This window comes from Chamaea fasciata, unplaced genomic scaffold, assembly GCF_029207755.1.
Source record: "Chamaea fasciata isolate MVZ Bird 193981 ecotype frontalis unplaced genomic scaffold, bChaFas1.0.hap1 SCAF_1, whole genome shotgun sequence".
Taxonomy (NCBI): domain Eukaryota; kingdom Metazoa; phylum Chordata; class Aves; order Passeriformes; family Sylviidae; genus Chamaea; species Chamaea fasciata.
In genome coordinates, this window is record NW_027094086.1 from 121,161,124 (window position 1) to 121,182,159 (window position 21,036).

At 41.1% G+C, this 21,036-nt stretch overlaps 1 protein-coding gene across 1 annotated transcript in view; it reads left to right on the plus strand.

Annotated features, from left to right (window-relative positions):
• Window positions 1-21,036, plus strand: part of IGF2BP3 (insulin like growth factor 2 mRNA binding protein 3) — a 112,471-nt gene that overhangs the window by 16,006 nt on the left and 75,429 nt on the right. Inside the window, exon 4 of the mRNA XM_066195734.1 lies at window positions 9,260-9,308. Coding sequence (XP_066051831.1) covers window positions 9,260-9,308 — 49 coding nt within the window. The remainder of the gene's footprint in view (window positions 1-9,259; window positions 9,309-21,036) is intronic.

The window sequence follows — 21,036 nt, forward strand, 5'->3', positions numbered from 1 at the left end:
GCACTTAAAATCAGACTAAAAAGATATTTCACTTATTCTGGTTATAGCATATAAGCTTTTTGAAATTTGATGGTGTCTCCAGCAGTGTTTGTGTTTGCATTTTCTAGACCCTACAGGAATCTTTGTTTACTGAGATCCTTTTAGGGGTTGGACATTAACTTCTGTCTTTAATTCAGTTTTTGCCTGAGAGAGGCAGCAAACAGGCTTTTCTTGAAAAATTGTGCGTGTGGGGTGAAACAGCAGGGTGGTGGTGGAGCGGGATGAGTCCCTGAACTGCCCTAATGCCACGCTCAGTTTAAGTCCTGAACTAGCTTGTTCTCAACCTGAATGTTTTAAATCTGCTATTTGATAGCAAAAAAAAAGTAGCAAATGCTGAGATTGTGTAACAGAGGTATTGCAATTAAATGTTGTAAGTGTATAGGAGGAGCAGCTCTTGCTATTTTGTTTCCCCTCTGGTCCTGCCCCCTCCCAGCCAGAACTGAATTTGTTTAATCTGGAGCCTACAGTGAACTCAAAATTGAGTATGAACAACTGTAGTTTCACTCGAGTGTGACCTGAAAGAGACGAAAATAGGCTGAACTCCCTGTCTATCGCTGTGGTGTAAGGAATCTGGGAAGCATTTCCGATGTTCTCTGCACACGCAGGCTCGTGGTTGAGCAGTTGGTCTCAGCAGCATGGTGGCTACTGAATTTGTCTACGAGTGCTGCTAATTTTATTTGGGTATTTCAGTCTGAGAAGGGTGAATCACTGAGTTATTGTTAGATGAGATCTAATCTGGTGCCATACCTCCCATACCAAAAAAAAAAAAAAAGTTGCCAAAATTTTGCATAGTACGTGCTATGTGTCACTTATTTCCATTGGATTTCTAACTGGTTTGCGAACTCCTGCTGAGTAAGAGATGTGGGAAGATGTGAAAAATAAAAACGGAGGCTTTATCCAGCAGCTGCTTAGAACAAAGTATCTTGTTGGCTTTTTAATTATTGCAGTCCTGGTACCTTTTTTGCTTCAGAAGTATCCTTCATCATTCCTTTTTGCTGCTTGGGCTTTTTAAAGAGAGCCGAATTCACTGGAAAATAAGGGGGAAAAAAAAAAGAGAGGGGTGTTTTTGGTTTTTTTTTTTTTTTTTTTTTTTTTTTTTTTTTTTTTTTTTTTTTTTGTTTTTTGTGATCTCCTGCTCCCTAGCCCCTTACATGGCCACATACCGCAGGGGAACCCTATGCAAATTTCAGTCTGGAGCTGCTTCTTACAGCTGATGTAGATTTTCATAGCTAGCTCATAATGGAAATAGTGACTGCTCCAAGTAGCAGGGCCCTGTGGGCACTAGGAAAACAGGTGATGGGAGAGAAGAAGCCTTTGGCTATTTTGGTGGTTGAAGAAAATGAGGGGTGGGGAGAAGAAAGATAAAAGCAGAGTGCTGTGTCCCATTAAGGATACTAAGTAAACAAAGTATTTTTGCATGCTTAGAAGTCCTTTTGCTTCTAAAGGTGTTTATTTTCAATCTTTCATGCACCTCATGAGTGTTTTCACCTTTATCCGCATCCCAGTTAGTTGCAAGTTAGTTGTGTGGTGAGAGAATAAATGACAAGTGACCACAGCTTGAAAAAGTTTGGTCAACAAAATCAGCTCCATAGTACAGTTGTTTAAGGACTAGAGGCCCCGTGCTCAGAGGAGGAGGGAAAGAGAAAATGTGACATTTAGAAAAAACAACATACACCCCCACCTCCAAAAGAGGGGGAGGAATTAAAGATAAAACCAACCCAACCATAAACGTCGTAAGCCACAAAAATAGGCCCATTTTTCTAAAGGACCCTAAAACTTCCTGTTAGATTTAAAGCAGTGTTTAATTCTTCATTAAAAAAAAAACCTTAACAGCCTTTTCTATTAACAACACCTGCAAAATGAAAGTTGGTTTGTTTTAATGAGAAATTCAACATTAATATGGTAATGGCAGAATTTTCAGAATTTTCTTTTTAAAATGCCTTTATGGCCCACTCTAGGGAATTCACAAATAATGAATATAAGCTTTTAGTCTAATTAGTGACGTGCAGAATTGTCGGGCTAAAATCCTAAAGCAAATGATAACAGGTGAGACAGCCTACTATCCAGGTTAGCCACATAAACACAAGAACTACAGCTGGGCTTATGCTGCTTGATTTGCCTGTTTTGCACGATGTGACTCTGATGTGCCCATACAAATCTCCTGGCCGTACTTGTTGAGCTCTCAGTCTGCTCACAAGGGTGCAGAATTCTGGCAGGGTGTTGGAGTCAGTCCTGCAGGGAGTGTGCAGCTTTGGGCTTTGGGTGCAGGGCTGGGCTGGCCCTGGGGAGAGGCAGGGAGCAAACCCCCTGCTATGCAGGCGGTGGTAGGAAATTTGATCATGAGCACAGAGGGGTCTGTGAGGTAATCCAACCTCACTCTGAATTTTCACTCTGAATGCTGAGATAATGCACCTCTCCAAAGCGGCCGCTTTGCTGGGTTGTGTGTGCAAGATGAAAGGGGGAAAAGTGTAGTTAGGAGCCAACTATTGTGCCTTGCACGAGCTTTGAGGAAAAATTTTCTTTGTCTAAATTTTATGGAAAATCCTTATTCTGAGTGGTAGTACAGACTGCTTTTAAATCTGGGTCTGGGATTAAATGAGTCAACACAAAGAGAAGTATTGCTGCAGTTTGCCTGTGGCTTAGCCAAGTTTTGTCTGCTTGAATTGCGGAATTGGGTCTGAAATTGGAGCAATAACATTTCCTCTTTGAGTATTGTGCTGACCGGATCAGTGTGTAGAAATAAAAAGTGGTGATGTTTCTTAACAAGTCAGTATTATAAATCCTTCTCCTTTCTTCTGCTAGGTAAGTTCAAGATCAACTGGCCGTTTCACAAGCTAATGGCTTGATTGGTAAAAATGTACTAACTGTATCATCAGTGTGCCTTGTAATATATACTAGAAATTAAATGCCTTTTAATATAAGTGATAGAAACACCTCTTTGTCAGTTAACTGAGTTTATTTTTGAAAGAAGTTCAGGATACCTTCATTTTGGGCAGGAATTGTGACCCTTTGGTTTTGTATTTATCAGAACTACTTTTTAGGAAAAAGTACATTGAGATCTATATTTGCATGAGTATATGCACCCAAAATTTTATAGAAAAGAGTGGCTTAGAACGTCCATTCAATAAGTTTTATCTGAAAGGACTTACTGCTGTTTGTGAGGTACTTTTAGGAATCAAATATGAACAAGTCAGAGTGAAAAGATTGCTTAAACCCATGAAATTTCAGCGTGAAGAGAGGGGTAGGCAGAGACTGCAGAACCTCTTGCAGGACAAGCCACTCCAGTGGCTCAGTCTGTATTGTCACCTACATTTACCATGAAGAAAAAAATGGCAATTCCCCCTCCCTCACCCTGTAACTAGAAAACTGCTGCATTTCCCCCCAGCCACCCTGATCTGAATTGAGAGTTAAGGATTATTTATTTTGTCCTGTAAACTTGGCTTCCTTTTTTTCCTTTCTTCCCACTAGAAGAGCATTAAAAACACTGATTCACTCTGTTGTGCCCAAGCATCAGCTACTTGAAGCAACCCGAGGGGGAGAAACTAATGAACTCTGTGTGGGGGGTAGCTTTTGTGTGGGATTTTCCTTGTCTGTTTTTATTTTGCTGGCTGCAGAGTAAACAATAAGACACCTCTTTTCCTTCCCCTATAAATTCGGTTGATTACCAGCAGTTTTCCATTTGGCTATAAGAGTTGCTAACTTTGTTTCTATGGCTGTTCCTCTCAGGACTTTTTCATACAGAACTCATTTCTTACCGTATGGCATTACCCACTCTCCATAGAAGGTTTTTTGCTGTGTGGTGTTTTTAACGTTTCATATCCAGCTGTCTGTGTTCAGTTTGGGTTGTCAGTGAAGTAAGCCTGAGAGCTGACAATTTTTGTCTTGGGGCTGCTTTTTGGAGCACAGGGAGAAGAAGGGTTGTTATGGTGGGTGGGTTTGTGGTGGCATCACATGTAGCTGTCACAGCTGGGGCACCACAAGCTGGGAGGCAGGGCTGGGGGGCACCAGTATTGGCATACCCTGCACCTTGGTATGATGTGCCAAGGCTTTTTCCAGGTAACCAGTGTGGCAGTACAGCCCTAGAAATGAACGAGCATTTGCTCTTTGCGTGTTCTTAAGAGTGGAAAAGGTGTAGACCATTTGCTTTCTCTCCCATAGGTATTGAGTTCAAACAGCTGAATGGACTAACATTGTAGATGTTCACTTGATCTCCTTTCAAACACGTTTAAGTCTTTTTCCATAGGCTCTTGTTTAAAAGGAGTATGTTTGTTCTCTGTGGGTTTAAGGCATTAATGTTGTGTGTAGTTCATGTGGCTGCTGAAATGAGAGACTATTAAGTGGTGTTATTGTTGAGAAATGGGAATTAAGGAGTAGGAGGCAACATATCTTGGGGGGTGGGGAGGGAGGATGGTGAGAAGGGTCTTGGTAAGAGTGTAGGTACAATTGTGTGGAAGTGCACTCACTTTGATGCTTGCATTTTTTTCCCTCTGAAATAGTAGAATTTTGACACATCCACGAGATTAAAAAAAATTGGGATTGTGAGCAAAAGTGTGGTACTTTATTGTTCTTTGCTTTATAATTGTCTATCTTCTCTTATTTAAAATTATTTTCCCCTAAGGGTAGGTGCAATCTGATGTGATTTGCCTTTGCTAAGTGTCACATAAAGCATAGAGTGAGATCATATTAGTGAAAGTGTATAGTGAGACTTAATACAGGGATGCAAAAATAGACATTTTTGACACCCCTTTAACTAAAGGGGAACTTAATATATTGAAGGAAAAAATCCTGGTGCATATAATGAGGGCAGAGAGAGAATGAAAGGGTATACATAAAAGAAATGAAGAAGAAAAGCCACAATTTCAGTATTTTCTTTCTCCCACCACCTTTTTCATAAGACATGTTTAGTACTGTTTCATATGTGTGGAGGGTTCTTGTGGGTTAGGAGCACTGGGTGTCCCTGTGCATGTTTGTTCTGTGTATTGATTTAAGAGAGTTTACCCCTTCAGAGATCACCAAAATGGCTTTTAGTAAATTATCCATCTTTATGGTACTTTGCCCTTTCTGTCTCTGCACACACGTGTAGCACAAATATGCTGCTTGCCTGGTGAAGGGGCACAACGGTGGCTGCTTGTTTTACTTGCTTTCAGTGTGGCAGAGATATTTATGTCCTCCAAATACAAGGCTCTGGGTCTCAACATCCTCAGAATTAATGTGTCATCAATTAATATGGTCAGCAGCAGCAGCTTAAAGTAGCTGAATCCTGTTACCTGGATAGTATCTGGAAAGAAGAACCAGAATGTATGCAGTTCCTCTTAAGAAAAGTAAATTATTGCCAAACAATTGCTTATAGACTAACCTTGTACAGGCACCAGAGAAGCCTCTTTTCTTCTTACCCAGAACACTTTTTATTGGGTATCTTTGAAACAGAGAAACGAGTGGGAATACCTGAAGTAGCCTTCCAAACCCTTAGTATGATACAGAGCACAAACCTGATTTGCCTACGCTTTTTTCTTCAGTTGACATCTATTTGCAATGCCTATTTAGAATGGGAGAAATGAACTAAGAAATCTGCTTAAACTGGAAAAAGTGCATACACAAGGCTTACGTGAGTCACACGGATGAGAAGTGCTGGCAGGGTTTTACTAAGGATTTAAGACTAGGTGGACTAAATATTAAATGAAACTACTGTAGTGAAATACCTTCATGGGATGAGAAAGAATTTTTTTTTTCTTGTTTTACCCACTTGGTGTGAGTGCAAGTAGTCATAAAGTAACAAAACTTGAGATTATTTCAAAGCAGAACATAACAAAACCCTCTGTAGGGTTCTGCTGCCTGGGATAAAAAAAGCTATGGGATCTTTGCATATTTCTACTTTGCTGAAGAAAACAGGGTCGTGAGGAAGATGGAAAGCATCCTGAAAGAGCTAACTGCCTGAGATGGGAGTGTATTTCCAGGAAGATACTCCCTACTTTTCTCTTTCCTCTCCCCACCTATTGTGTGGAGTTTCGACGCTGCGCCAAAGAGTGCTCGCTGAAGTCAGAACGCATCCTCGTGGAAGCTGCTGCTCCTCTGTTCTATTCAGTCAGGACCCAGCTTTGTCCCTTACCCTTTGCTACGCTTTTGCGCTCGGTTTGGGATTTTTCTGGAGGAGTTTGGGAGCTGGTTTTCTGCGGGCTGGCATGCCCGCGGTAGAGAAGAGAGTGCCTGCGGAATTCCCTCGCGCAGCGCGGGGAGCCGTGCGGGAGGAGCGATCTCCGGGCGGGAGCCGCGGCCGCGGGCTCTGGCAGCACGTGGGAGATGGTCGCTCCCTGTCTGCTTGCTGCTCCTTGTGCTCCTGCCGACACAAAAGCGACTAAGTCATTTCTAGCTGTCCTTTCTGCGTTTAGAGGGGGAAAGAGGTTCAAGTTTTGGGTCCTTTTAGGCATTCTTAAGGAGTATATTAGGACCTGTTAGGCAGGGGCTAATAGCGAATGAAATAGCAAAATCTCAAATGTGTCCATGATCTCTTATGCTGGTTCTGTGTGATTCCTCTCCTGGCCATGCAAAGCTTTATTCAGTTATATTTTTTCCTTGTGGATAATTGGTAAATAGAAATAATGCAATTTTTTTTTTTCTCATACATCAGTAAACACCAGATTTCAAATTTATGCACTAGGTGACAAGCTAAAATTACTTGCAGCTAAGAAGCTGATGAAGGTACCAATAGTTACAAATTAAATGGCGTGTTTATAGCTATTCTTGTACTTTTGAAGTGACCTTTCAGTTTTGTACAATAGGTGTCTCACTATTGCCACAAATTGAGGTGCACAACAGGACCGTACCTGTTTAGTACTTAGCTTGCCTTTTTCTTTTGCTGTTTTGTGAATGTGGCAGGGAAATTAGTGATTTTAAGGTGTCATTTCTTCCTTGCTCGTCTCCTTTCCTTCTCCTTTTCAGGAGGCTTAAGTAATTCCTGTGCTACAAATGTTGGCTGTCTAAAGTTTTAAATTGCATCAAACTTTTTCAGACCCTTGAAGTCACCAGGGGAAGGAAAAAAGCCTAACTCCAAACCTTGTGCTAGTCCTCAGCATTAGATGATTAAAAGCACAGATTGAGGTTTTTTTGGTCCATCTTTCGGGTGTTGAGCAGTAGAGAAGACGTGTAGGTTTTCCTTGTGAAATGAAATGTGAGGTGGTAGTGTTGTGAAACTTGTATAAGTGTTTCTGGAAAGGACTTTCCCCTCACCCCCCCTTCTCATCAGTGGATATACCCTGTTCAGTGTGAGCATTGGTGGCCAGACTTGGGCATGGGGCTGGGGTGAGACCTGCTGTTGGTATGGTGGCAGGGCTCTTGGACTCGGATCCTTCTGTGAGTGGCACTCCTTGCTATGAAACTCATGAATTTTAATTTGAATCTACAAGTGTGAGAGAGTAATAGCACAACACAATTTGAAGCTCATTGAATAGTGTATTGGCTGCCAATTTTGTGGTTTGGGGTTTTGCTGTATGAAAAATTCTCAGTATTTTTAATAATGAACGAACATCCCCTTTTATGCTCTACTTCAGGACCCAGCTTCCAAGTTTCAGGTTGCTGTGGGAGATTATTTTGATGTCTCAGAGCAGTATATCACTATTTTAGGGTGACTGTTCTGCAGCAGTATCACTAGCTGAGATGACAGTCTAAGGATAACTTTGCAGCCTTCAAGGAAATTTTCTGCCCTCCCTATTACAGTGAAGAAACTCCTAACTTTCCCCGTTTTATTGAAAACGAAACCTTAACTAGGTTGTGTGGTTTGGGTTTTCGTTCTCCCTTCCCTGCCTATTTATATGATCAAATGCTGAAATCTGCTCCTACTTGCTTGAGAGGGAGTGAAAACAGCTGAGAAATGCTACAAAACTAAGACCTGTTTCTATTTTCTGGCCAAATCACGATTGTTGCTTCATCTCATTGTCTCTGTAGTGTTGGGGGTGACACCTCCACATGAGGAGCAGTTTGGGCAAGGTGGCTTTGTGCTGTAACCTGTGCTTGTGCCTTGAACAAAGCCTGTTGGGAAGAGTATTTCAAGATGTAAAACACTCACTGCAGGCCTGGGTAGGTGGTGGTGTTAGGGAAAGAAGTGTATTTTAAAAGGATTTGGGGGCGAAAAGGAAAGCTTTTGATTTTATTGCTAGACAGGAACATCTCTAAAACTTGTTTTGCTTCAAGACTTCACTGGCTTGTATAAATTTAACTGTTATAAAAAGTCCTTAAAATGTTAAGCATCTTTTTCTGAGAGAGGCCATTATTGAGCAATTAAAATGTGAGGTAGAACTAAGCATTTGAACACAAGACACTTACTTCAGCTGCTTTGGTGTACCAAAATGCAGTTGAGACCTTCCAAGCTCTCTCTTGTCCCCTTCCCCAGAGTTCCCCAGGATGGTCAGGCTGACCCTACTAGCTCAACATACCTGAGCCTAGCCGAAACTGTGTTAATCTACACATTCTTGTAAATCCCAAGGGGTTTGTGGCATCTCTGGCATTTATTTGTTCTCTCCCTTTGGGGGAAGGGAGGAGACAAAGGACTTGGCTGTGAAGGCAGCCAGCACACTGCCAGGCTTTGCAGTAGCACTTCAAAGTGAATGTTTTGTTTACTAGATAAGTGAAAACTGATGTAAATTTGGGGTGAAAATACAATGAATTTACTGATTCTTACCCTCTCCTCCCAATAATGAATGAAGAATGTTAGTTGTGTAAATATTAGAAAATAGTCCATCATTAGATTAATGAAAAGCTTAATAATAAAACAAATATATTTATTCAAATTTATATTCCTTACCTTAAAGGAATGTATCATCTTGGTGAATTCAAAAAAACAAAACAACAACAAAATACTCTTAAAATACGTGAAGGAGAACCCAGTACAAATACATGGGAATATCACACCCATTTATAACAGAGAATTAAATACTGAAGGCCTTAAAGCTAAAATAGAAATACTCTTCAAGAAAAGTGGAGGCTTCATGAAATGTAACAGCTGTCAAATGTGTAACGAGTATTTCTGTAACAGTTCTTTGGACTTGAAATGGTTTTGACCTGACATTCCCCCCTCGGCGATCTGTTGGTTTTTTTGAATTCTGTATTTGGTTTTGCCCCTTTTAGTATGACAGATGCTTAAATGTATGACACTGCTATGTATAGTCTATCTTGCAATAATGTTTTCTCTGGGTTTTTTTAAAAACTATTTTCTTTAATTTATCTGCAGGAGTCGGAAGCTTCAGATCAGGAATATCCCGCCTCACTTGCAGTGGGAGGTAGGAAGTTACTTTAAAAAAATTATATCTTTGCTTAAAAACTATGTTTCTGTTTCTCTCTTTATCCACAGGACTTTTCCCCTTCCCCCACCTTTCACTTGCTCTGCACACACCACCCATTCTGTTCTGGGGAAAAATCCTTTGGAAGAGGGAACAATAGAGCCTTCTAAGCAATTCAGATAACTGCCTTCATTTCTGTTTTCCAAGTTAACCATAAAAAATGTTGAAATGGATTCCTTGGTGAATGCTGGCTTCCTGATGCAGTCACTCTCTTTGACTGAAAGCTCATCCATTTTGGACCTTGCTGGTGTTTGGTGTATAAGTTCAGCAAACTTAATAAAAGTTCTTATTTAAATACTTGGTCAGAAACCTTTAAAGAAGCAGAAAATTAGTTCTGGTCCTTTTTATGGTGTGGGTGAGGGGTTTTTTGGGGGGGCTCTTCTTTGTTTTCCTTGCTCCTCTGTATTGGTGGCATTATGGCAAATTGTTCATTCACAGTATTCTGGTTATTGGCACCCACCAGTACAATACATACTTGCTGTTTACACTCCACAAATAGTCTTCTAATTTTTGCAGTAGATGGCCAACTGTGAGAACAGATAGATCTGTTTTCTTTACTGTTTTTCTGCCTAGTATATGTTTAAAATGTTTTTTCATTAGTGGTAAGTCAACCTCTTGCCTGAGGGAATTTAGAGGGTGGTGGGTTTGGGGATAAAGTTCCAGTAGCATTGTTCTCCAGCAGGTTTGGTCTGTCCCCTTCATCTTGACTTTTTATCTGTAACTACTTCTTTGTTTGCACTGCCTGATTGCCTCCCAGCTTTGAAGGAAAATGGAGGCATTGGTCTGTTGAATCAAGGCTGTTAACCACAGGGTCCTTGTGAGGTATCACACCAACTCTCATTGCTCCAGCCTGCCTTTCTGGTGCCTGCTGCCCATGTGAGCTTTTCCTCTGCACTTCCCAAGCCTTGCATACCCCTCAGCTCAACAGTATCCACTTGATATCTCTTATTTCAATTTCATAACTGCTTTTTTTTATGTCAAGCTTCTGGGAAGCATAGTAATAAAAATGGTTTAGGCTGACTAATTTGAAGATTAATTATTTTTTGGTAAAAAATTCCTATGAGGATTTTGTGTAAGAATAGTAAGTATCAGAGCAGGGGAATACAACTCAGAGATGTGAAAAAACAGATGTTTAACAGAAGTGCTGTTGAGCAGAGTACTTAGAAACGCTTTTGCCTGATCATGACTCCTTACACGTGTAGCTAATATTGTTTGTGTTACAGGTATCTAGCCCATTTCTCATCTGCTGACTTTTAAAAGAGCCTTCTTCTCCGTTGTTGCAATTTCTGTGGTGACATCTGGTCTCAGACAGATGTTTTCTCTTCCCATCTTTTTAAAAACACTTTGTCTTCTAAAGTTCCTAAGGAAGAGATTAAATTGTGCCTATTAAAATAATCTCAGCCTTGCCTACGTGTCCTCATGTTACTTTTACAGACCTGACCCTCTGAGCACAAAATTTATAGGCCCCAAAATTTCTACAATACTTTTTTTTGCATTCTCTTGCAACATCAGGGTTGCCTACCAGGTACAGCCTTTCCACGAACTTCCTAAAGTTGTTATTTGTAAGTGTTGGTGGTCTGGCACCTCTGCACCTAAGCAGGTGAGCTTTGTATGTCCTTAAAACAGTGCTGATAAAGTACAGCAACTGGTGATTAAATTAATCAGGGAATTGTCTTATGTCAATTTACCTTGGGTTCTGATGTCTTTTTTTGGTGTTGAAATCCTTGAAAAAATTGCCTTTGAACTCTGTAAGAAGGTTTTTGATGATTCCCCTTTAAAACAAGTCTTTCTTAGTGAGGAGAGTAGAAATGCATGCATTCAGAGAGGTATTTATATTGAAGCAATGTTCTTGCAGAATATTTTCTGAGCGGATGGCAAGTGAGTGTGCACGTGCGGCAGCTGGAGTGATTTTACTTAGATTGTGTCTTATAGTCCCTCTGTGCCAATTTGCTTGCCTCATCACCCCTTTGTTAATTGCTTGAATCAAGACTGACTTCTAATAGGTGTGAAATCCTTAAAACCAGACCAAAACGACTGATGAAAGAGATCTCCAGGTTAGTTGGTGTACCAGCCATCATGGATGTTCCATATTGAAATACAAAACACACTTTGTACTCTGCAACACCTTTCCTTTTACTGTGACAACAGGGTATGTGAAAAGAACAGCAGAATAATGGTCTTGTGATCTGTTTTCTGCCGGTATAGCCACTACTAGGATGGTTAGAGTGCCATTCTTTGCAAAAGCTGTAGAAACTGTCTTAATTTTTTTTATTTATTAAAACAAGCTCTTTATAAAGCCAGTGAAAGTGTTTCTAGAAGTCAGTGTGCTTGCCTCCAGTTCAGTGCTTCACAGCTGTTCTTGTTGCCAAGCTGTCACACAGTGGTACCTGTATGCCTTGGGCCACATGGGACTGGGACCCAGCCAGCATCTCTGTGTACAGAGATGGCCCTTGGCTTCCAACAAAACACTCATAGGGCCCTCTTGTAAGGAAGGCATCCATAATGTTCTCAAATACAGCTCATCTGCAACAGGGTTTGGTAGTAGCTCCCACCTCTGAGCACCACAGGTGAGTTTTGCCTCCTGGTTTCCAAAACCAGAAAAAAATTCAGGCAATGTTGAAAGTTAATTTGAATTGTGAGTGTTTTGAGATCCATTATGTGAGGAAGGTGCCCCACTGTTGATACAGGTCCTTTGTTCTCCATGCGTGTAGAATACGGCTTTTGAGATTTGTGGCATGCTGGAGTAAATCCGTTTCTGGTGAAAACCTAGAAACTGTTTCACCGGTGCACCCTCTTATCTTTCTAAGAGATATGCATGTCTATTTAGAAAAATCTAGTGCCTTTTCTAGAGGGGGAGAGAAAACACTCAACTTTAGTGATAAGGAAATTTTGACTTCCCCTTGGACGTAACTGGGTGTCCTGAAAACTCGTGGTGAGACACTTGGCCCACAGTGGTTCCATATAGATTGGGAAACAGTGGGTATAAATGGCCACTGAGTAACAGGCATTTATTAGCAAGATTTTTCAGGAACCAAGTACAGAAATTCAGATTAACTATTTACTTTTCTGGTTGCCCCTTTTGAGAAAAATATATCAATTAGTGTTCTCCTTCATGTAGGGGGACATTATTGATTAAAATATTGACTCTTAAAACCAGTCATAGCTATTGGGTTTGTAGTTGTTTCCTCTGTGCTATGTAAGACCTCACTATGCACTTATCAGACCATCATGGCATAAGCAAAAAAGGTAAGATAACCCTTTTAGACCGTATTCAGAGCTAAGTGGTGGAGAAAAAGGCAGATAATGAACTGCTACAATCTGCTGAGTTACTACTTTGAAACAAAACCGTAAGGTTGCTATCCTGAAGAGCTCACTTGAAAAGTGCAGCTGTAAAAGATAAAATTCTAATTTATTCTAAGACATTCAAGGTTAAGTTTGTACAAAACTTGTCTGGTAATTAATTTGAACTTCAGAAGATTTTTGGCAAGGTTCTGAAAGTTTCTGTATGTGTGAGTTGGGTACTCTTGTGCTCCTTGCCCAGCTAGGAGAAACTGGAGGTGGAGGGAAGACAGCATCTCTCTGTATGAAGTAAGAAAATTTAGAAGTTACCTCAGACTGCAGCTGGAGTCTGGACTGGTAGAGGATTAGCCAGGATCATGTTTTCTACTCATCCATGAGTTCACTAGTATCTTGCCCCCTACCCTCACTGGACTGGGAGGATCCTGGACCAGTGACCAGTTCCATAGAAGCATCATGACTTCCGCATGCATGATCTTCCTTTTCTGCTGCTTACGCATAATTTGTCTATAGAGGTTACTGTAGCCATAATTTGTAATTTGGAGAACTCATACATTATCAGATTTTATAGTTCAAATATGTCATTTTATCTTGTTAAAAGTCTGTTTTGTGGAGCAAACTCTCAGTGCATCATTTTTAGTGGTAGTATGTGGGTAGTAGTAGTGTAGTATGTAATGTCAGTGCTCTTCCCCTTTTCTGTCCTCACTCTTGAAATAAAAAGCCCAGACTGATGCTAAGAATCATGACCAGTGAAGGATTTGGAACACCCTTGTTTCCTATTCTCCACATACCCTAGTCTCATCTCTTACTCATTGAAAACGAGTACCCTGGCTCTGTGGTCGCTGCAGAAAAGTAAATAGATCTCTTCTTACCCTTTCCTGAGCTGCAGTCTGTAGCACACTGTTTTAACTCCTAATTTGTAATGGCAAGTACTCTCACTCTTAAATTGTGTGTATTCAGCACTGGAGGTGTATTTGCAAGACAAAATTATAGGCCCTCTGGAAGGAGATCTAGGTATGGTGATTAAAGCTGAAGTACCTAAATTTGTTTCTGGTGTAACACAATGGGGATTCGAGTAGAGTTCTGAGAAGGAACTGTGCAATGCCAACCCCTTTTATTTCTCTTTCTTTTAAAACATTTTAAAACTAGCATCTATGGGTGTAGAAGATGCTTCAAGAGATTTTCTTTCCAAATATTTTTTTCATGTTTAGTGAATAAAACACTAGAGAACAGACTTTCAGGACACAGATGGTGCCAGAAATGGCACTTGCTGGCTCAGCAGGAAGGTAGCTGTTGAAGAGTTCCCACTTATCTTCTGTGGGCTTATTTCCTTATTGGTTTGGATGGAGCAGATAAACAGACAGTGTTGATGAACTTGGTAACAAAAAAGGTAGACTAAAAGCCGAGCCTGTGAAGTGTGAACCTGTTGAGTGAGTAAAGAAAGCAAGAAAAATGCTGCAAATGTGTATTCCTAGCTTTGCTGTGAGACTTGCAGGTTGCTTTTGGGGACAGAAATGTGTGGGAAGGAAGGTCTAATTTAGCTCTTCTGAAGGCAAAAGAATGTTACTAAACAGAGTTTGCTTTTCCTCACTTTTTCATGGAAATGAAAAATGAAGTCTCAAAGCTACGTTGAGACCTCCAATGTTTCAGATTCCCTAAGCAGAAGTAGTAAAGGAAAAGGACTTCTAGAGCTGCAAAGTGAGTGAGGGTTCCACACTGAGATTTCTGACAGTGCAAGGAAGGTGGAGATGGCTCCAACCTATGGGCATATTTTGTAAGACAACTTTCAGTATCATTAAGAGAATAGAGATTGATTCTCACTGGGCAAAGGTTTATAGTGCACTGAGTAAGTGTCCTGAGGATTTGTAGTAGCTTGTATTGCTGGTATGACTAAAGCAGCTAAGCTCTGTGGGGTGGATTGTTTGTTCTTCAGACATGCAGTGTAAAAACTAATCTTGATGAACGGTACCTGCTTAAGATGCAGCCCATTTTAGAATACCAAGGGTATGAAGAGGACAGGTGGGGATCTTGTGGGTTTTAGGAAAAGAAAACCAATGAAACTGTAGCAATGAAGAATAAATTACAATTATACAAAGTAGATAATTCTCATAAAACCAAGACGTAAAGAGGAGATGCAGGAACGAGCTGTAAGTACAACAAAAAGGATTCTAGAAGTGAGGTGACTCAACAGATGTATAAAATATATCAAAATATGGTCTCTCACCTCAAGCACCCTCCAAGAATCCTAACCTAATGTAGTACTATAAAAATTATGTTTAGCTGTAAAAATGATAGCAGAAGGCATGCACAAATCTGCTGCTGCTGCTAGGTCTGGGAGTCTCTGGTAGGGATCTGGAAGGAAACAGAAACGGTGTGCTACATCAGGCACTGAGCTGTATTTCTTGTCAATTACTACTTGCCCTACTCAGTAGGGGAACGGAGAACAGGTTATTCTGCTCTCTGCCACAGACTTTTACATATTGGAAGATCTATGATGCTTTGAGAGGGTTAAGGAGGGAGTTTAAGTTCTTTCAATCCCTTCTCAAGACTCTTTGTTTCTAGGCTATTGATTGTTGTGAAGTCTCTTACCTGGGAATGTCCCATGAGGCTTCTCCAGAGTACTTTCTGTAGTTTAGGATTGCTTTGAGCTCTTGTCCCCAGGTATACTGTCGCCCCATTTCAGCTTTGTGCCATCTTCAAATTTAGTGAACAGAAACCTGATACAACGCTAGATGGTGTAGTCCCTGCAAACCCTGTGAAACTGAGCCTTTTGGTTTGGGAGTAGGCTGGTAATGAGTGTTACCTGACAGGGATCCCAAGGTCAGCTTCCCACCTGCTGTTGTACTGTTGTCAGTGTTTGCCTTATGAGTTTGTTGCAGGGGATAGTGTCAGAAGCCTTTGGAGGGAAGATTCCCTTCCTTCCCCCGATTAATTCTGTTATAACGAGAAACTGGAGAGATTTATCAAGAATTAGGTAAAACAAACAAAATTTGAATCTTGACTACATGCTTCATTTGATTCCTAACTACAGGATAGAGGGCAGACCAGCTTCTGGGGCAACACAACCTCAGAAAGGCACTGCTACCTCCTGGGCTTGGGTCTATACCAAGGGGAGCATGGGGGGCTGCCTTTGCTCCTCTTCTGACAAAAAGAAAAGAGAGAGTAATCATCTTTCCTTTGTTATCTGGCCTGGGACACACACTCTGAACTAACTGTTCTTTCTGCACTGCATATATTTCTCATTATCTGGCTGGGCTTAGCCGCAGGTGAGGCAATCTGATATATAGAAGTAACCATGGCAGGCCACCCAGTTTTGCACTTCAGATGACATACTGGCTTATGTTGGGATTTTAATTGCCTGGCTTAATTATAGGGGGTGATATTTACAGGTATATGAGAGGTAATCAACACCACTTGCAGGTGTTTAAAATACAATGTGGGAGTGGAGGTCCTTGGATAAATATGCAATAAACCTGTTTCTCACTTTGACTTATTCATACAAATGCGTTGGTTACGGCACTGCTGATAATTGTCATACAATTGTTATAAGCAAGGGGAAAATCCAATGAAGTATGTTAATTTTCTTTGAGATTTCGGCTACAGCATTTTTTCATTCAAATCAGTCTTACTAAAAACAGTGGATCGTGATACCTTTATCAAGCATCTGCCCCTCTGTAAGACTTAATATCCTAGAAGTCCCTAATGAAGGCATTTTGTTGTTCTTCTATTATAGTTGTAGGCTTAGAAAAGCCACATTGCATTAGTTAACACAAAGGTTTCTCTAGGAAACTTGTCTTGTAACAAGTGGGGATATTAGAGGTGAGGTCAGGGCTCTGTTGCACTAAGCACCTAGAAGATACAGAAGGTGGTCTTCCAACCAGAGGAACTAGACAGTGTTAAAACCCTGTTTCAGAGAAACCAAAAGACTCACAGGACCAGAGCTGGTTGACTGACCTTATTCAGAGGTATGAAAGTTGCTCTTCTTACTCCAGCTGTCCCAGATAAATAAGCCAAAAGAAGAGGAAGTAGAAGATTTTGGGTTGTGCTGCAGGAAATGTGGTGTTGGGTGGATGTTCAGGCAGCCACAGAACTTTTATGCCAGAGGCAAGAAATTAGGCTGAGCAAGTTTTGAACTGTGCTGTGAGGTGTCTTAGCTTTTTGACCATGATCTTAAGCAAGCTGAGTAGTAAGTTGCAGTGACTTCAGGGCGAGGCTTGTGAGATACTGTGGAGGGTACAAGGAGTGGAGAAAAGCTTCCACTTGGACCTGAGACTTTTAATCTATTGCCTTGTCTGAGCCACACAGCTTTGTGATTCAGTGAGTTGTCTACGTATCTGTGTTAGAGTGTAAGCTGCTTTAGGCTGTTACGGGCTCTAATGGTCAAACACAGCAAACTGGTGAGTTTTAAATGTTAAATGTGGCCATTCCAGCTAATATGTGGATAATATTTGTCTTTTGGGACTGCATTTATAGCCCTGTGTCTTACTTCCCTTTCAGAACTCAGTGGTAAAAATAGCCAAGTGAAGGGTGTAGAAAAAGGAAGAAATGTTTCAGTGCAACTGTTTGATCAAAAACTCTCCCCATCCAAATTTTCTCCATTGTCCTGTGACCGAGATGAGAAAAAGTCTGTTTTCATTACTGGACTGTAGTCTTCTGTGATAAAGGAAATCACAACCTTTAATCTCTTAACTTTTCAGAAATGTTCTAATACCTAAAACTGCTGTTAGTGTGCAAGAATTTTGGCATTGCCACCATAGGGTTGTTTGGCACTGTTAAAACAATTTGTTGCTCACAAGCCTAGAATAATAGTTACTTGTTTATCCTGTCACTAACAGTGACTCTAAGACTTGAGAAACCTTAACAAATGTATAAAATTTTCTTGGTTCAAAACTCTTTTGGGAAACCAGCCACCAATCAGTACTTTTTATTTACAGGTCTAGAAAGGTGTTGGTGAAGGCCTTTGTTCAAGGACTCAGTTGTCAAGGTGTTGCAGTCCTTAGCTATAATTTCTACTTAAGGAGACACTTTAATAATGATGCAACCACTTTATCCAGCATTGTGACATGTTTGTTCTGAGAAATACAAAACTATTCAGGTTGGAAGGGGTCTCAGGAGGTCTATAGCCCAACTTTCTGCTCAAATCAGCACTCTGTATTGTATTCAAAGCACATTGCTTAAGGTTTTGTCCTGTCTAGCATATCTCTAGAAATGCAGTTCATGCAACCTTTCTGGATGATGAGTTCTAAGGATTAATTTCCTATTGGTGAGAATTTTTTTCCTTATACCTGATGAGGACATCTTAAATTGTGTCAACTCAAGCCTGGTGTCTCCTGTTCTCCCACCCTCCACCTCTGTGAAGAGCTTGGGTCTATCTTCTCAGTGACCTCTGGGGCAGGGTGCTGCTATGCTCCCCTCAAAGCTATCTATTTTTTTGGCTCAACATGCCCATTTTCCTTAGCTTTTCCTCACTGTAGAGGTCTTCCAATCTCCAATCATCTTGGTGGCTGTTGACTGAATTCATTCCAGGTTCTCAATGGATGTCTTGTACTGGAGGCCCCAAAAGTGGATGAAGTATTCGCGTGTGATTGGTTATCCCCTTTTACTCAGAATTCATTAACTTTCCTCCATCCATTGCCTGTGTTCCTGTTAATACAGGTTGTTGTTGACCTTCTTTGCTGGCAGTTCACAGACATTTGTTTCTGCCCTCCAAGTAGAAAGTGGCCAGGTAGGGTGCCATTGCCTGAGCCAAAATGTTGCTCAGTACAGCATCATTACTGGAACTTAGGCTGGATGTGGAACTTCTGTAAGTCTGCCACCTGTATATATAGCAGGGAAACTTGCCTGGGAATGGTATTGCATCTCTGCAGATAGAACTTAGATGTTGTACACCATTGCTGGATAAATTTCCTTAAACACAATGATAAATTAAGCCATTGTTCAAACCACCCTTAGGTGGGACAGCCTGGAAACCAAGTAAGTAGCACCACCACACTGCTGGGAAGAGCTTCGTCTCACATGTAATTGCATGAGCTTGTTTACCACTGGTACTCCAATAGCAGAAACCCCAAACTGCCAAGGGACTACGCGGTGGAAATTGCAGGTTCTGAAGCTTGCAACCTCATAGCAGAAATCCCAAAGTACGTTTTTGGTCCACAAAGTAATATGCTTTTTAAAGAAGAAAAATGTACTTTTCCCTGTCAAAGCTATTGACATAGTTTTTCATTGTCTTTCTCATGGACATTTACTGTCTCCTAATTAATTGTTCATGCTGCCTGATATCCAAATCTTACTTAGGTTTCTCTCTGTCAAATAGTGGTTCCTACTGGTGTTTGAACTTCTGCTGAAGTGCTGGTTTTAGATGCTGAGAGTGCAGCCCAAAAACTCCTGAAGAAATTAGACATCCATAGACTTTCTGTTGGCATGTATGAAGCTGCTGGTAAAGCTACATGCTTTTATAAACAAAAAAGTCCTTCAAATGTTGTAAAATTGGTGTGATTAAGAAAATAGGTACTCCTGTCCTGCTCTTATGGAAGTTCTGAACTAACTTCAGTTACCTGCCTTGAAAGAAGAGGCCACTAGCAGGGAATGTTACTTCAGACTTACCTACTGTAGAAATTGAAAAAGAATTGAAGGAAATTTATAAAAGAGTTGTTCCTCAGGCAATAGTACAAGAAACTTTGAGCTCTTGTTGGCAGGAGCCAAAGGAATAGAAAAATGTCAACTTCAAGTGTCCTCAATGATTTTTAATCCCCTCTACTCAGTTTGTGCATAAAGAACATGAAATCAGCATCACTGGGTCAGAAGAGAGGTTAATGTACAGTCATGTAACCCACCTTTGCTGTGCCTTGGGAGGGGTACAGGAATAAGGGCAAGGATACAGTGCTAGTTCACCAGAGTACTCTACTGGCTTTTGGTATTTTGCAGCCCAGAAACCTGCTGACCTAAAAGCAGTGAGTTTGTGTTTGAGAAATTAATCTAGAGTTTCTGGTAAGCATGTTATTGAACCATGCAAACTCCTGACATCCACAATACACTGCAGTGAAGTGGCATGGTCTTAGGGCGTGTTGAAGGAAGAACTGTCCCATTTCACATGCTTTGCACTTCCACCTATCTCCCAGCTCCTGTATTGGAAGGAAGAGTGAATAGAAATAGCTCTGTTAACCTTTTCTACCTATTTTCCTGATTGTTTTAATGACCTTTGTTCCTCAGCCCTTTCTTTTTCATGCTGAAGAGGTTAGAACCTGCTTAGCTCTTTTTAGGAAGCTGTTTCCCATTCTTTGAATATCTTTGTCCATTCTTGGAAATTTTTATTGATTTGGAATTGAGAAACTACTTCTGGCATTACTCATTTTAGATTGTTTCACTCTCTGAAGGTAGCTGCTGTCAGACACCTCTGTGTATGTATTAGGCTTTGCTCCTTTAAGTAACAACAACCCCACCCACCAACCAACCAAAAAAACCCTGCAGTAAAACCAGTGGAAAACTGGTAAGTGGAATAGGGCTTGCTTCTTATATCTCAAGAGATTAACAGACTTTTTCTTTTTTATGATGGCCATGGCAAAAATTGACATTATCGGTGGTGCAGATCCTCCTCTGGGCATGCTGCTGGTTGCCAGGAGATGTTACATTTGAAGCATTTGTACCACATGTTGACCTAACTTTATGCAACTGACTCTTTTGTGGAGGGAGGGAAACAAAATGTGTTTATTTCCAAGGGTCTGGCTAGTTCCTATGGATGCTATAATGCAATGGTAGTCAGCACACCTCTGCTCACAGTTGTGCTTAGGCATGTGGGATTTTTGTCTCGTTTGCTAGCCAAGTAGAAACTGGCTCTTGGGCTATCTCTCCAATGAAGAAGTCTTTTGTGGGGCTGCTCCTGACACAGACTCACTTCATTGCTACTTGTACAAGTACTCTGCTGAATTGCCTCTGTGCTCCCCCCCCCAGTCACTGTTTTGGTTGTAGCCTTGCACTTGACCACTCAAGACTGAGGCCCCACCTGTGCCCCTTTTTGCTGCTCCTACTTGCTTTCATCCAGTGCTGCCGAAAAGTCTTGAGTTATTTCTTGGATGAGGGGGATAAAGGAAGAAAATGAGCTCAGCTGCAGAAAAAGGGAGACCTACAACTGAGGCAAGCAGTGAAGCTGTTGTATCAAGCGTGGGGGAAATGTCAGAGTCTTATGGGAAGGCAAGAGATATCAACACAATCTACAGCTGCACAATACCATTTCAACCCTAGTGCTCACTCCGGGAGCTGCATGCTGCAGGGATTTGGGTACTGGCAGCTGGGCTGAGGCCTTCAAAACCTGCAATGAGGACATCAAGAATAGGCAGGAGGTCTCCAAGATGTTGGTGAACACCAACAGAGCCAA